Source organism: Sitophilus oryzae, unplaced genomic scaffold (genome assembly GCF_002938485.1).
Source record: "Sitophilus oryzae breed Bouriz unplaced genomic scaffold, Soryzae_2.0 scaffold_494_pilon_pilon, whole genome shotgun sequence".
NCBI classification, from domain to species: Eukaryota; Metazoa; Arthropoda; class Insecta; order Coleoptera; family Curculionidae; genus Sitophilus; species Sitophilus oryzae.
This window is the reverse complement of record NW_022147078.1, coordinates 747,808-768,540: the sequence shown is the minus strand read 5'-3', so window position 1 is coordinate 768,540 and position 20,733 is coordinate 747,808. Positions and strand designations below refer to the sequence as shown.

The 20,733-nt window shown below is 31.2% G+C and overlaps 1 protein-coding gene across 2 annotated transcripts in view; it reads right to left on the bottom strand.

Annotated features, from left to right (window-relative positions):
• Positions 1-20,427, bottom strand: part of LOC115886556 (ABC transporter G family member 20) — a 37,034-nt gene extending 16,607 nt beyond the window's left edge. Inside the window, exons 1-3 of one of the 2 annotated variants that reach the window (XM_030905778.1) lie at positions 20,073-20,427; positions 7,579-7,767; positions 3,345-3,504 (exon numbers count right to left, since the gene is read on the bottom strand). In XM_030905778.1, coding sequence (XP_030761638.1) covers positions 3,345-3,504; positions 7,579-7,760 — 342 coding nt within the window. In that variant the 5' untranslated portion in view covers positions 7,761-7,767; positions 20,073-20,427. Of the gene's footprint in view, positions 1-3,344; positions 3,505-7,578; positions 7,768-10,560; positions 10,667-20,072 lie in introns of those variants that run through there. The other variant, XM_030905779.1, reaches the window with a different exon arrangement.
• Positions 20,428-20,733: the final 306 nt, after the last annotated feature.

Here is a 20,733-nt window from a genome sequence, read left to right as displayed (position 1 = left end):
TCCTAGTTCATAGATAACTTAGTTTCCCACTTTCCAAAGAAAGATATGAAATAGAAAGAGATTACATTAGGAATGTAGCTGAGTGTAATGGATATTCTCCTTCACTAGTTGATAAATTAATTAGAAAACGTAGGTATAGGTTAATGATTTCTGAAAATTCGACTTTTCAAGTGGAGAAAGACACGTCTAAATATTTTTCGATGCCGTTTGATAGAGAGTTATCCCGTGGTCTAAAAGGAATTTTGAAGAATGTAAATTATAAACTTGTGTATAGTGCTAATAATAAATTACAACAATTATTAGGTAATCCAAAGGATAAAACACCTCCACTGGAAAGGTCGGGTATTTATGAAATTTCTTGTAAAGATTGTAATCAGAAATATGTTGGGCAAACTAGAAAATCAATATTAACTAGATTTAAAGAACATTTAGCTCAGATAAGATATGGTAAACCGGATAAATCTTGCGTTGCCGAACATATTGTTGATAAAGAACATTGTATAGATCTTAATAATTTAAAATTAATTAAACAAGTCTCAAATTACAGGCAATTAGATGCATATGAAAGCATCAGAATTAATAAATGTAAAGATAGTATGAACAGAGTCAACGGTCCAATTCCTTCAAGTTCTTTGTTCCTACTACTCTAGAAGCGGAAATCTAACTGTTACGCTCAGTTGGCTCTGACTCGGTTGGCTAGATTTTGCCACGCCCACTCGGTGCCCACTGAGCGAGTTTATAAACGCTCAACTTGTAGATTGTACTTTAGTTTATAATCATCTGCTGATGATGCTAACATGGTTAGCGAAACGCGCGTCCAGTGTAAAAGTAAAAGTGTTTTGGTGTATTGTGCTGGTTTAGTGTGTTTATTTTGCTACTGTAAATGTCCAAAATGCGGTAAAACCTAGGATAAGCGCGCTAAACCTAGGATTTACCAAAGGCATTAACTAATTAGGTTAGCCTATCTATCAAGGATTGTTTATTTGGAAATATTTGGGTACGAATACGACGTTCTACTTCTTCCCAGAGATTTTCAATGGGGTTAAGGTCTGGGGATTGTGCTGGCCATTGCAAAACTCGAACGTCATTTTCCCTAAATCACTGTTGAACAACTTGTGAAGAGTGTCTTGGATCGTTGTCCTGTTGGAGAATAAAACGCAGTGGCATTTCCCATTCTGCATAAGGAAGCATAACATTCTGCATACTAATAAAGTATATAGGGTCTATCCCATTCCATGAGAAACAACCCCATAAAAATACACTGCCTTTACCGTGTTTAATTGTAGGTGTTACGTATTTAGGATTAAACCTTGTAAACCTATTGAACCTTGGTCGCCTCACACGTCTCATTCCATCAGAATTGAATATTTTGTAGCGCGTTTCATCACTGAACAGAACTTTTTTCCAGTCATTGACGGTCCAGTTTAAATGCCGACCTGCGAATGCCAACCTTGATGCTCTATTTCTTTCCGAAACTAACGCCTTTTTAGCTGGACGTCTACTAAATAACTTTGCATCTACTAATCTTCTTTGTACTGTTCGTATACCAACCGTAATTTCTGGAATTTCGGCAATAATTCTAGGTGCGGACTTCCAAGGATCATTTTGAGCAATTCTTTTGGTGCGTCTGTCGGTCATTACTGTTGTTTTCTTTGGCCTTCCCGATTTTGGCAACTTTTCTAAGTGTTCCCTGTCATTATACGATGAAATTATTTTAGATACACTGTACCGGGGTAACACAAACTGTCTTGAAATATCGGCTTATTTGTTACCTTCCATGAATGCATTCACAACTCTTTGCTTCAAGTCTTTTGAAATTGGAATTCCTCTTGGCATGACTAATACAGCATAGAAATGTTTAAAAAACATAAAATAAATGTCGCACGATTATTTTGCCCTTTACTTTTGCTAAAACCCTTCTTTGGAATGAATTATCTGAATGTTGCTCTACTTTTGACGCGTTGCTATTAAGCATTTAAAACTAAACGTCAAAATAAATTCATTTGTTTTGTTAGTAAAAATTCTTGCTGTCTGTATACTCATAGCCTACTTCGTAGTTTTTAAATTTATTGTATTTGTATACATTATCATGCATGTATAATTAAAAAATCGCGATTTGCAAATATTTCTCGAAGTGTTGCTCTACTTTTGTCCGATAGTGTATAGCGTCAATACAATAAAAAAATACGGAACGGATATGGAATGGATATGGAATGGAAACGGAAGGTATAGTGAGAATCAACCTTCATTTACCTTAAAGGATCACATGACAACAGGTTTAGTCAAAAACGTTTTTCACTAAAAAACTGTTTTCTCTTTCTGTGAGTTCTAACTCAAGAGGACATTCTTTTGAATAACCAAGGATATTTTGTTAGCAAATTTGGATTTTAAGACCTCGACCATCCCATATTTAACTTCATTTAGGAGACAGATATGTAAACAAGATATGTTTTTATGTCTTCTTTCTTTTTATTAAAAGTGGAAACAATGTCAAGTTTATTTCATATTTGCGTTCTTTAATGGCCAAATTTTCCTCACCAAAAACAGGTTTTGTTATTTGCGTTCTTTCAAAATGAAGCATCATTCTGTTTCGTTCCTAGGAACAATATACCTAGCTAATAATAATAAATTTATTTAATTGGTAGTTTATATAAATTGTTTACGACAAAATTTCTAAAACACGGGGATATTGTACTTAGACCTTTTTTCCAATATTTATCACTGAAAGAAACATTGCTTAATTCAACCACAAAAATCGTTTATATGAAATTTAACTATAAAAATGGACATACAGGATGGTCCGAATTCGGCAGAATATTCTGTAGATAAAAATAAGTAAGAAAGTTCGTTTAAATGTATGTCCTAAAATGTTTTGTTTCGGAAATACAGGGTGAAGTAGATTCATTTTTATTCCGATTTTTTCCAAATAATTTGTGAACTAACATCGATATTCTGATGATAATTGGTATCTGAGGAGTCTTTGACATGGGAAATTTGATTTCGATGTACAGAAGGACTCCTACTTGTAGGAAGCGCCACCTACACATTTTTAACCGGTTTTGAAGAGTAATAACTTTTCGTCCGTACCTGTATAAAACTAACGAGTAAAAAAATATACATTCTCGCCATTTTTTACGTAATAAATATCGCTTGGTAAAAATCGCTATGAGTAATGGTTCTCGAGATATTTGAAATCGAAATAATCAATACGATGGGAATAATTTTAGATGGGGTAATGAGTAATAATTCTTTTTGTAATTATTTAGGTTATTATTCTCATGCTATATGTTTTTTATCTATTCTTTAAACTCAAAGTTGTTTTAAGAAAGTAAAAAAAAACTGACCTGGGGCATGTATCCAACTCTGGGCCCAGGCACCCCACTGCCCCTGGAACCTGGTTTCCCCCCTAGTACCCATATTTCCCCCGAATTCAGTCTTTTTCTTCCTACTATACAGTTGAGAAGGGTGGTTTTTCCACATCCACTGGCCCCCAACAGTCCATATCTGTAACAAATAAGAATAACCTTCAGTCGAATCAAATAAAGGATTTTTACACGTATTATTATGATCACGACCAAAGACATTATAAAGATAGACCGAACATCTCATTCATAAATACTCGTTGGTAGTGTATCAAACATTCCAATGTATCAAACAAGGACAGAAGAGACAGAGAAGTCTAAAATTTCCGACCCCGGCAACTAGGAGCATTTCGATTGTTCTAATGGCCAGTGGCGTATCGTTTTTTGGAAAGCATTTAATTAGTAAAGTAAAAAGTAAATTAATTAGTAAAATTTATACTCCATATTGATATACTATATTAACACTTTTTCGTCAGATGAGTTTTGTTATAAGGTCTAATATAATACTATAATTAATATCCCACATATACCTATGTTGAAACGTTAGTAGGTGGTTTTCGAAAATCGCTCCAACGTCGATTTTCAATTTAAACTTTCTGTTAGTTCTATATAAACTTTCAGTTACGTTTGAATATTCACAGGGTGACTCAGGCTTCCGAAACAGTTCTATATTAGGTTTGTGGTTGGTGATATTTCTTTCAATTTTTTTTCAGAATATGGAGGCAATGGTAAAGCACATTTTAGACATTTTTGTAAACATAGGTGGCCGGAACATATTTTCAAACTAAAGTTGTAGATTTGCCATTAAATTTCCATTCCAGAAATACCTAGGGTTGCCACCTGTCCTTTTTTGAAAAGGACAGTCCTTTTTTGGAATAACTTGTCCTTTTGACTTTTTTTGACTTAAAAAGTCATTTTTATTTTCGTATTTTCCCTGAGAAAATTACCTACAGCAAACAGAAATATTCTTTGCGTCCAAATTTAATTAGAGATGTTATAAAACTTATAAATAAATTTTTCTTGTTTAGAATAGGCAACATTATTTCGAATGATAGTTTAGGTTTTAGTTTTACCATTTTTGATCTTAAAAAGAACTTCAAAATTAGTAATTAGTAACGATTTAGTTCGCAATCGATAGCTTCCTGCCAAGTACTGTGTAATAGTTGTTTAATCTTGTATTATTAATAACTTCCTATACCTAAAATCAATATTTAATGAGAAAATTGAAAATTGATTCATTAAAAGTATCAAACATGTGTGCTACAGTATGGGATTTCTGTCGCATAATAATGAATTACGTTTGCTTCATCTACGTTACCGTAGATGGAGCTCAAACTTAGTAGGGTATGTATAAATAAACAAAATACAAGAAGCAAAAAATTATTAAGGCCTAACCCCTACATATATGCTTATTCTCTGCATTAAGTTCAACAGACTTGTTTAAACAAGGCCGAAGGGGCAGATATAATAAAGCAATAAAATGTAAAAAAGGTCGGGTAACACGTTTGTTTATTTGTTGAGCAAAATTCCTTTAGAATATCGTATATAATGACTAGAAATGACGCAATTTTAAGAAAAAAATGTCACTTTCTGGCTTATAATATAATTTCAAATGCAACGTTTATATTCAAATTTGTTATGATCTACAACAGTCATTGGGACGAATTATAATTCAATTACTGGCTACTACGTTCTTGTTTTAATAGATTAATTATTACAAATATAATTAGAAATTATTTTGATTGTGAGAGGCTCCCTTGTGGGACGCCTATGTACAATGACGAAAACAATACCCACCTGTGAAAAGACAAATTCGGGTAATTTGAGCTTATTTTTCCACACACTTGACACTGTCGTACCATACTGAATTCGCAGATTCAAAAGTACGTTAAACAAAAACAAAAACCACCGAAAAACACTTAAAGTTCACTTTCGTCTTGATTCCGACTTCAAACACACCGCAAGCTAAACGTAGTACGCTATAACGGACCAAGGGCCGTCGCGAGGGGTGGTGGGACGGACGGCTCATTTCATTCTGGAAGACTAGCAGCGACGTTGCCAATAGTTCTAGACGTTTCAGCACATTAAACAGTAAACATGTCCTTTAATAGTAACGCATATATCTTCTGGTTAATAACATATTATTACGCATGCTTCTTTAAAAATAAACTATTAATTTAATTAAGAAATTGAGATTTATTGATATCCGGTGAAGGTTTTAAAGTCACCTTTTCTGCAAATCAAACTGAGGAGATAGGCGCAAATTTGAGATGCGGCAATGTCGCCTTCTCTATCTCAGTTGATTTTTACAGTACGTAGTCAACCTCCGATTGTTTGATCGGGTTAAAATGTCTAATGTGATATCTGTTCTTACTAAATCTATGATCACGACTAATTATAATCTTTTAAATAATCACATATCTCTAAAAAAATATCATTTTAGATGATTTTAGTACACAATAGAACCATTTTTGTCCCTCAATAAAATAAAATGAATGAAAGCTAAACCATTTTAAAATAAGCGACTTAATATTGCTTTTTGAATGTACCTACTAGGCTCTTGTTTTAGATTTCAAAGAATCATTATATAGGGTGGTCCGAATTGTATTCCGGAAACTTCGGCAGCATATTCTGAAGATAAAAATAATTAAAAAAGGTCGTATAAATCTATGTTCTAAAATACTTAGTTTCAGAGATACAGGGTGTAGAAGTTTCATTTTTATTTTGATTTTTGCCAAATAATTTCTGAAGTAACGTCAAGAGTTGGATGAAAATAAGTGTCTAGGAGTTTTTTGACATGAGAAATTTGATTTTGATGTCAATATGACTCCTATTGGTAGAGGGCGCCACTTACATGTATTTTAACTGTTTTGAAGCGTAATACATTTTTGTCCGTATCTGTATAAAACTATTGAGGGAAAAAATATACATTACTATGACTTTTTACGTAAAAAATATCTCTTTGTAAAAATCGCTACGAGCAACCGTTCTCAAGATATTTAGAATGGAAATAGTCAATACATGTCATTATTGACGAAAAATAATCACGTTGAGTAGATAGTTATTTCACTGAAATAACAAATTCTCATAATTTTTTCTGCAAAAAAATGATGATAAAACAGTTTCTGTTGAACTTTTAGCACAAAAACTTTCAAATTTATGATCTCTGTCTAATAACTATTTAGTCATCATGGTTAATTTATGTCAATGATGACAGGTAATGATAATTTCGATTCCAAATACCTCAAAAACCAATACTCATAGCGATTTTTACCAAGAGACATTTTTTACGTAAAAAACGTCGCAAATGTATATTTTTTTACTCAGTAGTTTTATACAGGTACGGACGAAAAGTTATTACCCTTCAAACCAGTTAAAAAATATGTAGGTGGCGCCCTCTACTAGTAGGAGTCATATTGACATCAAAATAAAATTTCTCATGTCAAAAAACTCCCAGATACTAATTTTCATCGAAATATTGATGTTACTTCATAAATTATTTGGAAAAAATCAAAATAAAAATGAAACTTCTACACCCTGTATTTCCGAAACTAAACATTTTAGGACATACATTTATACGAACTTTTTTACTTATTTTTATCTGCACAATATGCTGCCAAAGTTTTCGGAATACAATTCGGACCACCCTGTATAGTTAAACCACTATTGTTGCTTTAACTGAACATGGTGGAGATCAATTATTTATAGAGTAACTTTCAACAAACAATAACAATATGACTTTTCAATGACAGTAACATTAGAAAAACAATAAACACTATGTCATAAGTGTGTTGATATGGACCAAAAGCAAAGGCAAGCTTTTAATGCTAAAATTGTTGTTAATCTCGTCTTCAAAATCGAATATCTCCAACAAAAATAGAGTTATCGAGATGAACCAAGAAACAAATTATCGAGAAAAGATGCATCTTGGCGATAAAATGGTTTTTAAATGCCTTACCTTGTTAAACCATTCCACAGGGTGTTTTAAACTTTCGCCAATATAACAACGTTTTGTTTTACCTCGTATAATACAGATTGGAGATTTTAATTTTAATTTAAAAAGAGGGTAAATATTTACATAATTTCGAATATTAAAATTAAGGGGTGTATTTTCTGTAATAATAATTATAATTATTATCTGGTATAATTCTAAGCTTGATTGATCTTGCAAATTTTTGATAACACTGATGTATTTTCCTATTCTATAAGTACTTACATACAACCTTTTGGTACAGTCATATTTAACCCATCCAAAATGACATAGGGATGGCTCTTGGTACCATATCTTTTGTATGCCCTACGAACACATACGGCATTTTGTTTTCTAGTTTGTAGAGTCGATTGTTGTGACTTGAGCTGTCTTCTACGCAGCTCCAAATCAGAAGAGCCCTCCGTCATTTTTTATCTGAAAAAAAAATATTTTTTTAAAAAAGTATACCATTAAGAGTCCATTTAACTAGTCCGAAAAAGTAGCAAAATAAGCGTTCGGCATTTAACGTTTTATGTAAAATTGGCTAGGTATTTTTACACAAATGAAGAATGAAATTAAAGATAAAGGATTATAGTATATCCATATTGTAGCACATTTTTAGATAACTTCTTTATTTTTAAGATTTTGATGGTCAAACTTCAACAAAATATTCCTTACGTTTGGATTAAATTTTCTCGAAAATAAAGACATAATTTAAAATTCAGTTACAATACGGAAATAGATTGAAGTTTTGTCATTACAGTGATATATAATTTATATGGTTTTGTAACAAATTGCTCGCTATTTTATGGCAAATGCTGAAGCTCTGCAAACCTTAATCAAGGCACGTGTGTTTGGAATTTTGGTTGTGGCTTAACACGACAGGATTGTGTTAAGCCTTAGAAAAAATTCTGAAATATAATATATATTATATCTTTCGGCCACACACGCTTTACCCGACCAATGAGAGCAACCCGAACAGTACAGCGTAATAGATTCTTAAGAAAATGTTTAACAAATTTATTTGATATTAAGATTCAACTTATTCAAAAGTTTTTTTAATTTCACTCAAAATGAGTTATTTGGGTCATAAATGACCTAAATACAAAATATTTTCGTGGTGTCTGTCTGTCTGTCTGCCGTCTGTAACACGATAACTCAAAAATCGCTGAACCGATTTTAACCAAATTTGGCACAAAAATACTGTGGCACCCGAGAATCTGGCCATTAGTTTTTGGTGGGGGTGGGAGGTTGGTAAGGGGGTATAGAGGGGGGTTAAAAATTTTAAAAAATCGTAACTCCAAAATTACAGTAGCTAGCGAAATGCGGCTTTCAAATTAAGATTAGGAATAATATTTGAAACAAAATCCATACATATATAAAAGCTCAAAGGGCTTTTGAGCTTTATATATGTTTTTTTTGTTACATCCATCCCGCCGAAACTGCTTTACCAATCTTGATGATTCTTTTTTTAAATGAAAGGTCTAGATTTGTTATGAAGTATTTATAAATTGTTGAATGGCTATATCTTTGTGTAAATTGACTAAAATAATAAAACATACCTAAAAAACACCTACACACAATACCTCCAGAAATAAATTATTTGTCATTGTCAGTGGTTTGTCAGTTAGATTATATATCAAATTTTTAGATATTTTAGGGATCAGTTCATACAGCCAGCTTTAGATACATAAATATTAGAACAAAGGTTCGTTTAAACGACATTAGTGAATTAGCTACACAAAGCGATTTTAGGAAATTCATCCTCTTAGAGAGTAAAATTATGTCGGAACAATTTGTTGTATGAAAATTCCTTACTATGTGGTCTAGAAGAATGAAATCCTACAAAAAGAATTAGAAGAGATTTTTGAAATTCATTTTTTATTTAGTAGGTATATTTGACCCCAGAAACACGACTATGAGTTTTTTCGCGAATTTTTTTTTGAAAATTTGGAATTTTTTGAAAAACCTTTTGGATTTTTTTTAGTTTTTAGTTAAAACCCATGATTTCTTGATAATATGGCAACATAGATAGGTAGTAGATTAAATTTACAAGACAAAAAACCCGAAAAGCTGCAGTGGTTCTCAAAATTTAAGCAAAAAATATTTTTTTTGGAAATTTTTAAAGTAATTCGAAAGAATTATTTGAAAAACGGTAAAGAGAAAATATGTTTTTTTATCGAGATCTACCAGCCCTGAAAATATTTGCACTTATTCAAAACTTGCCCTGTATAATACCCAGAAAATCGACAATTGATAACTTTCATATGAAATACGAGTAGCTCTAAAACTCTTAAAAACATAGTTTAAATAGGGCATTTGTCAGGCTCACTAGCTCTATATACAAAGAAAATCATTTAAATCAATGCATGAACTATTCGAGGTGTAACGCGAACGTAGTCGCGGGAAAAACCTAGTTTATAATAACATCAAAATCTGTCAAAGTCGCAGTTTTCGAGATATTAACATATTTTAGTATGGGCGGCCATACGTGCCTGCCGGCGCCAATTTTTTTTGAAAAAATTACCCGACTGGTTTAAACTAAAACAAAAAAAAATTATTACATATTAAAAAAAAATGCATTAAAGGTGTGTTTACACCAGTAAAGTCAACTGAGCAAGTCCAAAAAACTCGAAAAATACAAAATTTCCAATTTTTTTCTGGCGAAAAAAACTTCATATTTCTAGGGTCGAAATATGCTTGTTAAAGACTCACCCTGTATAAATAATTACGCTTAGAAATTTACCAAAGGAACCAAGAAATTTCTTTTACAAAAAAAATCTAGTTGGCTCCTTTCAAACACAGTTTAATTATGTACTAACATTTTTTTCAAGAACAACAAATTTTTAAAATAATTTATTCACAAACATGTCATAAATGAATTTAGGCATAAAGGAAAAATAAAAAGCTTTTAAAAAAAATACATATATGTTTGAGATAACCAAATTTTCGTTCAAATTATTTATTTTATTTAAAATAAATGAGCAATATGACATAGCTACTAAACAGGTAACTATGGAGATATTTCTAAAAATAAAAACACAAGAAAATATCACAAAAAAATAACATTATGTTTATATAAAACCTCAAATAATCTTTTAGTCATTTTTCAAATTTTTCTTTAAGCCGATAGGTAGATTATCCAAAAAATTATAGACAGTATTTACCAAAAAAAAATAAATACAGAAAATAGCAATATAGAACGAAGCACCATCTTATTAAACATACCATATAAAATATATAATCCTTCACTGTACTGAAACACTTTGTTCAAATACCTTTTCACAGAAAAGGTGTAATAAACTTTAAACTTTACCTGATGTAAAGGCGTATTAAACTAAACTTTTATGGCCAAAAATACGCCTTTAGCAAGAAGGTCATAGAAATCATTAAATAGGCTGGTTATGCTATAATAGAATTATTACTTATTAATGGTTCAAATGCCTAATCGTTTTTTGAAAAATATGTCTCCAAAGGTCATATAATAATATTAGATACTGTTACAGACACGAGCACTAAATATTAAGATATAATACATTTCATAAAAGTGCTTTTCCAGGTGTCTAATAGTATCAAATTTCTGAAGTAGGTACAGAAATAAATTTAGCTGGTAGAGTTTTACGACAAGCTACTGACTTAAAAATATTTTATTCGTTTAATTTTAATGAAAAGAAATGATTATTTCACCTACTTTCAAAATTTGAAGAATTTTGAATTAGACAGTGGTCAAGACACGTAAAAAATCGGGACAAAAATTAAAATCGCTATTTTAATATGGAAAGAAATAAAATGAAAAATAACGAGATATGTATATATTATAATATTGATCAGGTGTATCATTGATCAAGTTGACTCATTATAAATATTTTGGTTGGTTAGTTATAATGAGAGTAACTTATTATTTCAACTTTTTTCAAAATTTGAATAATTTGAATTGCACAGTGGTCAAGACGTTTAAAAAATCGGGACAAAAATTTAAATCTCTATTTTCTACAAAAAAATCGAAAATTATTGAAACGTATTAAAATTTTATATTTATGCAGATTTACTTTAGTTACTTTTAATAATAATTATATTCACATATCCATAAAGCACTCTAAACTCAATTAGTGTTTTTTTTTCATTAAAGAACCTTGTAATAGACATTTACATAAATGTTATATGCCTTAGTAAGTACATACTTGTATTTTATTGACAATTTATTGGAAAATTTTTGAACTTTGACTCCGTTTAAGTGTTGTCTTCAAGGTTCAGAAAAATTAATGATTGATTCGTCGACTCGACGTGTAATGTAATATTTCAAGAAAATAACGCGACAAAATTATCGATAATTATTCTTATCGTTCGTCATTTATTCTGCCATTTTACGCGGCCAGGCTTAATCGAAGATTGCCGTGTTTTTTCTCACCTTTAAAGTAATGAGTTTGAAAAGTCATGAATCATTACGTAAGAACAGGTTTTTGATAGATTATTGCTCGTTTTATTCTATGAACTACGAAAATTTTTGAATATTTTCGCATGATTGAAGATAAATTTATCATAAACTTTTAAAATATACACTGGGTTAAACAACAGCCGGCGGTATTGTAAGTGTATACCATGCGGGCAACTCTTACTTTTGGATCGGTATTTATATGTGTGGAAGTAAATCACATAGGGATCTTATTAAGTCGGAGTGAGAGAAATGCGACGGTGTTCTGTTGCGGCGTTGCCACATTTCTCCAGCACGCCTTTCTCTATCTAGTAGAGTAAAATCACGATCGCAAACCACTTATTTTTAAAAAAACTTTTCATCAGAGTCAAAAAAAAACTAAAATAGGTATATACGATAAATTAGGTAAAAGGGAGATAATTTATTTTTAAGTGTTTATATTTATTTGTTAATTGTGATTAATAAAAAGTACTTGGAAGAAAATTATAATAAATCGAAAGATTATTAAGACGTTAACACCCTGTAGCTACGAAACAAAGCGGAATCGGACTTTTTACGTAAGGAATCTCCCTACGAGAGATGTGAAACACCCTGTATATCCTACTAAATAAACACCCAAAATTAAAGAAAATATAAATATATTCTTTTTTCTGCAGTTTCTTTTTTTCAATCTGAAAATGTTGGTATTGACCTAATTTTCAGAGGTTTTAAGCTCTTATATGCCCGCTTCTGTATAAGCGCTGTAACATCAGTCATTACATAATGCAAATTTACACATATTACATATGTCCGGCGGTAGCTGTAAAAGAACGCGCTCGAGCAATTTTTAGAAATCACCGAAGATATCGTTAAAACGATGATACAATATATTCTTAAACCAGTGTCGCGTACTAAAATATTCCTTTAATAATTTTACTAGAGAAATTTTAATATAAATCTTCCTCGATTTAATTAAGAACCAAATACATATATTAAAAGAATATATTGCTAGTAAGGAACAGAAATTGAAGCCAAATATTCGAGATGGAGCTGTACAAAATCCACAAAAGTCGGTCCTTTTCGTTCAACAGCTTTGAGAGGTGCTTTGCGATTAGTTGATTTATTTCATACTAACCAATAGAAGTAGTTTTCTAAGTTTCTATCTACCACGTAAATCAATTTAGCGTCTGACTATTCGCGCCTTTACTTATAAATTTAAATTTAATCTCTGACATAATTTAAGAAAAACAAGAAAAGGATAGATATGATGAATATCTAAAATAACAAGTTGAAATAATGCCATTACCAATAAAAAAAATTATATATTATACGTTATTAATATTTAGAGTTTAAAATAGTGCGCGGGCAGGTGAGAGCGTTCAGCGATGAAGTAGACGAATGAGATCGTTTTATTTGGCGCGTGCGCACGAAAATCCTGTTGAAACAAAACTTATGCAAGATTGATATCCCTATTTCTTTTCTTTGGCTTCACTTTCCACTCATTGTGTAAATACGGTACTAGCAATATATTCTTCTAATATATTTGGTAAGAACAATCTTCTCTCGCCAGCGAGTAATGCCAGTAGTAGTAGTAGTAATATACAATCTACAAGTATTAAGCATAAAATTAGATTATAGACAACCATTTTTAATAAATATTCGGTTAAATAATATCCCTGACGAGCCGCTACTGGTAGGTATACATGCGAGAAAGGAGTAATAAACCCAGAGAGAAACAGAAACCGAGAAATTTATTGGTACCTGCTGAATAATAATTGTAGATCAAGGTTGAAACCGAAATTTTCAAATTTCGGTTTAAAGGCGGAGGAAATTTTTTTCACCAGCCGGTTTTTCGGATATTTTTGTTACGTCACAAATCACGCCATTACACATTTGGAGATTATTTATTTAACTTTCGTTCAGGGTACTAATTAGAGAAATACGCACTTGTAACGAATGAGCAATAATAACCTTTGTAATATTCATATTTAAGTTCTATTTAAGTTTTTATTTCTTTAATCAACTTTTATCTTGATTTTGTCTACCTTTCTATAGTTTTTATTTTGAATATTTCTGTTTTTCTTTTATGAATGATATTTAATTCTACTATTTATTTTAATTTAATCTTGGAGGGCTCACCCAAAGTAGTAAGATTGTCTCTAATTTTTGTTTCCTCCAAAGTGTACAGGGTGGGCCAAATTGGACGCTTTTAAAGGGAAACACCCTTTTCTATAGAAGATAGATGAAAACTAATATCAGTGTCTGGAGCTCAATTTTTACCAAAAACATGTTGGTGAAAACCGCACATCAATATCACTTACCGTTTCGGAGCTACGGGATGTTTTTCAAAAATGTACATTTTTAACAAATCGCTGCAACTTTTGTGCTATGGAAAATTTTATATTTCTATGAAATCATTTCCAAAGCACCTTTTTACGTAGAATTTAATGGTTCAAGTACATTTTTTTTAACTAATAATTTAAGAATTATCAACGGAAAATTTTGATTTTTTACATGGGACACCCTGTATATTTTTAATTCATTGAAAATATTTTAAAATTACCTTTCCAAAAATATAGCATACTTCATACTTCTTCGAGATATAGAGTTATACTTCTTCGAGATATAGCATACTTCATACTTCTTCGAGATATAGAGTTTATAAAAATTCGCCCACTTCAAATAAGTAGGCTTTGAACGGCGCCGGCTCTAATGCAAAAAAAGTCTAGCTGTGAACAGCAATTAAAACGAAAATCATATTTACGATGAGAGATGCAGGGTTTTATAACAAGTTAAACTATATTTAACAACATCAACACATTTAAACTATATCTACACACAATGTAATGATGTGAAAACCGCATCTTTGTATCTCTACTCAAAAAAGAGAAACCCCATAAAACACACGAAAATGGGACATTCTGTACACAATTTACATCTATCATTTTGGATGATTATTTCAAGATGACCATTAAAAGTGTCAAAAATGTAAATGAGCTTACGCACAGATGATAGGGAACCTTTAAATAATTGAAGGTACAGGAAAGAGGTCTTTATCCAAACAATAGGTACTACAAATAGCACCTAAAAGAATCTAAAAAAAATATAATTTATATATCAATATAATATAGGTACAGACAGAGGTGGACAGAGGATAAATTGTATTGTTGTTATGACCCATAATAAAATTAAAGAAACCTTAATAACCAAATTTACATTATCCATACTCTAATACCTGAATGGCAAACAAAACCTACAGGAAAGATGGCTTTAAACTTGTACATACTTCAAAATATATAACTCCAAAGAGACAGAAAAAGAATGTAGAAATAGTATATAGGTATTGTGTGTTTTTATTAAAAGGAAAAATGATACTTTTTGTGGGGGATGGTTGAACCATATGAAATAATACTGCGTGTACCTGCGAAACCATTAAAAATTTTGGAATATGTACTTTAAATACAAAAAATGTTCATTTTTTTTCACTACTTCCATCTATTAAAAAAATAATATACGGGGTGATCCACTAAAAAAAAAACAAAGAAAAAATATTTTATATTTTAGGAAGTTTGGCGTAGAATTTTGAACACCCTGTATGATTTAAGATTACGATATTTATAGGAAAGTAAGTATAGACCATCTAAAGTAAATACCTACCTAATATATTTTTGATTTCAGGACAATTCTTCTATTTGTAATATTTTTTTTAAGAAATGTTGAAAAATAAAGTCTCTGAAATTATCGAAATATATTTACTTATATCTTAGGGTTATGTAAAGTGATCTTAAATGAAGCCAAAAATGTAATAATATACAGGGTGTTCCAATCTCACTTTTTTAACCCACCCTATAGAAATATTTTCCCGAAATACATCCTCATACATACTTTTTTAGGTTAAACAAAATAATTATTCTCAATTTCTTTATTCTAGGAGCTCTATACAGATACCCGACGCACTATTGCCGGACCCTGTATATCGAGCTACAATGGGAACACTCGCTGACTAATGTCAGTTTGATAATATATTTTTGTAGTTTTGTGCTTAAGCGTAAAAGTGCTTTATTTCTATGCCTAGGCGTTAAAATTACCTTTTCATATTGTCGATCACGTCGCAAAAATTAATAATTTTGTGACGTTTGAAAAAAAAATACTGGTAATGCTTTTATACAGCGTGTTACATGAAATATTAGTGCTCTGGTCCATTTACTACAAATCACCATATTATGTAAACTACATAATATCCATCTTTGAATAAACAAACAAAAGGAAAACAACTTGATATTATTAGTATAGTTACGCATTTGAATCGTTTGTACAAACACATAATTAGACACAAAAAATAAACAAATTTTCCATATTTGTATGAATTTCATCGGAATATGAAACCTATAGAATATGTTATCTGTGCTATAGATATGCACTCAGTTAATACCTTACTCTGAGGTTAATACCAGAGTGTCCTTTTGTAAAAATACTTTTAGTAAAATGGCAAAATACACTGGACGACAGGCAAAACAAACACCATCAAATGTTTATGTAATTTTAAGTTCAATATACAGGGTGTCTCAATATTCCGTGGACATGGAACTACTACGTATTTTTCGTTAGGTTTGGTAAAACTTCCCCTAGGAGATGCAAGACCTTGTCGTTGGTGGGGAAGCTCCTGGTCAGGTGCTGGGGGAAATCTCCCCTAGCACTTGGCTTGGTCTAAGAAGCATCTCACTCATCGTCTTGTCCCTGACCGTAGTGTCGTGGCCAGGGAATTGCACCAAGACATATAACGATACCGGGCGGGGCTACGGACAGCCTCAACCTTGGGGCACCGGGGGGCACCCCATTGTATTTTACCCCTTACTTCTACATGCGGGGCTCTGTAGAAGTGGACCGACTGTCCCTAGCGACTCATAGGAACACTATGAGATCTGGTAATAATAGTAATAAAAACATCACCGGTGAAGCTGTGGGGAAACCCCCTAACGACACTGGGAACAGTAACAATGAAAGTTCCTAGGGGCCAAACCCAAAGAGAACTACAGGAGAGGTGGCTGACACTTGCGTGAGACCATCCTCCGCAAGTGGCATACAAGCTACCACCTCCTCCAAGGGTCGGGAGCCTACCTCCTACCTCTAAACCCAACAGGCGACACAAGCTACCGTTTCGTCTACCCGGCCTGGGTCGTAGCTCTTCGACTGTGAGGGACACGGATCTCCGTAGGAAGTCCTGGGACTGTATGATGAGTTATAACTCAAGAAAGGGGGACACAATAGATCTCTAAGGTCGCAGAGATTAACCCCCCTCCCACTTATTCTATTATTCTATTCTATTAGGTTTGGAATAACGGTTTTTAAAATATCTGAAAAAATATGTTTATTTTTTTGAAGTTTGATGCCCTCTACTGGACAAACGAAGCACTTTTGTATAGAGGTAAATTGTGTCCAATGAACTTATTTTGATTCCCAAAATACGTAGTAGTTCTATGTCCACTGAATATTGGGACGCCCTGTATTTTGTCTTAGAGGGCCAATTTTAATCATTTTTTAAGCTAAATTATTTTGGCCTTTTAGCCTTTTCTTAAATTAAAAATTGAAGTCTGTTAACGTAAACAGCTAAATAAGAGTTTTTATTGAAAATGATAATTTTTAGTGCATTTTATAATTACAATGTATTTTGGAAGGTGGAGAAGGCAGCAAGATAAGCTGAAGTACCCGAAAGAGAAAATTTCAGTATTTTTTTGTACGTTAAAGTAGAAAATACCTTCCAAAGAAAATTGCTGAAAACTTCCCTACATTTTTCATTAATTTTAATATAATTTTACTTTCACTCGTTATTTTTTCTTATTTAACATAATTTTAAACTTGTTGGGGAGGGACATCGCGTCCAGAGGACGAATTCTGATCCTTTAGAAATCCCAGTAGTTTATATTTTTCGACCACAACTTTATAGTTATTTTTTATACAAGACGATAAAATGGTATTTTATCGTCAAACGAATAGATTATTAATTTCGGTAGACGATAATGCAATTTTATCGTCGTGTATAAAACAATATTTTCTTCCATAGGGAGTTACGTTTTAAAAATAATTCAGAAATTATTATTTCAAGGAACTTATTATGAGTAGAAAAAATATTGTGCTGGGTTGGCGTTGGTTTCTATGTAATTTGACAAATAAATAAAGCTCTCTCTTTAGTTGACAGTTTTGAGTCAATATTTTTTAATTCTCTTTCGTGTCGATTGCTGATTGAATTGGGGCCAGAAATGGTTCAAAACGACATAAGTAAATTACCAACAGATATTAAAGCTGAGGCGTCAAACGCCATATCCAAACTACCTCCATTTAAATCCCGAATAACTTATGAAAAGGAATACAAAAGTTTTCAAAAATGGAAGCAATTAAACAACGTGAGAGACGAAATAAAGTTTTTAACCTATCCTCGCTGTTAAAGTATCATTTAATCTACCTTTGCGGTTAAAGTACTATTTTATCTATTATTTTTGATAGATATAAAGCAATAATTTTAACAGTTGCTATGGAAAAAAGTATATTTTTATTATTGTTCATTTTGAGACACTCTGTATAGATAAAACTATATAATTTAATTGATTAGTAATGTAAATTAAATTGTTCTTACGAGCCGTTTTACATCTAGACCGCTAATTAGTGGAATCGTTGACGAAATATACCTTATTATTTTTAAAGACAAAACTAGGTCATGTATTACAACATTATATTTCGGTTTTTGTTAATATTTATTGTTTGATTTAGCGAATTGTGCATTGTTTTTGACAACATATTGCACAAAGTACTCATAGAGAAGTACGTAACAATTTTTTATGCATATCTTCTTATTTATTTTTTTACTTCAGCATTTAATATAGATGGACCTCAAAAATTATATTAAGTTATTATAATAACTATTATAATAAACGGAAAATGATGATGATGATGATAAACTAAGAAAAAAACTACGAACTAACTTTACGAACTTGGTTTTACAACAGAGTACAGCCCTAATGTCGGTTAAAAATAGGATGACAATTACATATAGGTTTCTTTGAAATGAATTTCTTAATAATTTATTGAAATAACTTTCAATAAATCGATGCCAAACAGAATTTTTGATGTTTCCCAATCAGTAGTGTGCTAACGAAACCCAGAAATATACTGTTATATAAATTGAAATAAAGAAAAGTGTTAATTTTTACATCTCTTTGCCTAGTATGACGCCACACCTTAACACAGCATAAATTCAAGTATTTTTTTAATATTGCCAAAGTATATCTGCAAAACTATACATTTTATGCATTTTTTAAAGTTAATTTATATTATAATAAGTGAAGGAAATGAATATACCATGTTGAATCACAAAATTTACATTTTGTGGGATAGAGACATATTTTTTTAGTTGTTTAAATAACAAATATCATTATTTTAAGCACTTTTTACATCCTTTCATAGTTATTATTCTGAATAGACAACTAATTTGTTATAACAAACACGTTTGAATCAAAATATTTGTGCATTTTTATGCAAAAAAATTCTTGTATGTATGTTAAAAGAGTCAATTTTCATAGAGTCAATTTTTTCATATAAAAGCATTAGAGTTTTTTTTATATATTCAAATTAGTATAACCATATAATATACAGTATGTCCCGAATTGTCTTTACAAAAGGATTAAGTAAAGTAGAAGTCCTAAAAATAAAAACGCGTTTCTATTGTAATATAATTTAGTTTTCGTCTCTTCATAGATTGTTATCGAGAAAATTTTAATATTTTAATTAACGTCATATTTTTTGCTGTTTTAAAATGTTAAAGAAGCCAAAAATTTATTTAGTTCAATGCTAAGGAAAGGGTGATAATAGTTTTATCGGAAAATGTGATACTTTAACAACAGCAAAAAAATTTGACGTTAATCAAAATTAATAAAAAACAATCTATTAAAAATTCAACCATATATTTCCATGTATTATTTTAATTTTCTATAAAACGGTATGGAAATTTGGAAAAGCATAAACACAGTATAAACGAGATTAACCATTTTAGAACAAGCAAAAAGAATGAAGAATGCATTTTACTTAAAATATCAACAATAAAAGAGTTTTTCCTTTTGTATAGACAATCCGAGGACATACTGTATATTTAAAATGAGCCCCCTAATTTCCCATATATTTTATAAAAAAGATTGTCAACAAATTTTAAATAGAAACACTGATATAACACATTTTCTTGACAATTCTGAGTAATATAATTATAAAAGTAGACTAATAAAAATTTTAGCAATATGAAGAGAATTAATTATAAGGGTATATTCTATTTATCTCTACTTACAGAATTATTCCCAGGATCACGACAATGCAAATATCATTAATAAAAAAAATCTATCGCACACAATAGCACTTAACAACCCCAAAAAAAAACTTCAACGCCGCCTTGCGAAAAACTACCCTTTTTTAACCAATCACGCGCCGACTTTAATGCCTATCAAACCCCGGCCAATGACTGACCATAAACCAGCGAGGTGCAAAAAAGCAAAAGCAAAAAAACGCGCTTTGCGACACTGGTTTGACTTGATCCTCTCCCCGCGATGGTATGAGCGCGATTTTTGTCTTATTTTTTCAACATATTGAGCGTCTGTTGACTTTGGACATCAACAGGTTTCACGGTGGGAAAAAAATTCCGATTGCCTTGACCACAAATGCCGTTGGGCAGCTTTTCCCCCTGTATGACGTCAAAAGATGGGTAACATGTGACGTATATTATTTATTTTACACTAAAAAATATAATACACGTGTTAAATATTAAATTGAACTACATATAGATAAACAAATTAATTCATTACATATAAGAAAATGTCTGGCCTATTAATTACTTGTTGGTATTCAAATTTTTCATATTTCAAATACAGAGTAATTTAAATTTGAATAAAAAATTAATTTTGGGTATTGTAAAGGTATGCAACTAATAAAGCAATAAAGCAATTAGACCCACC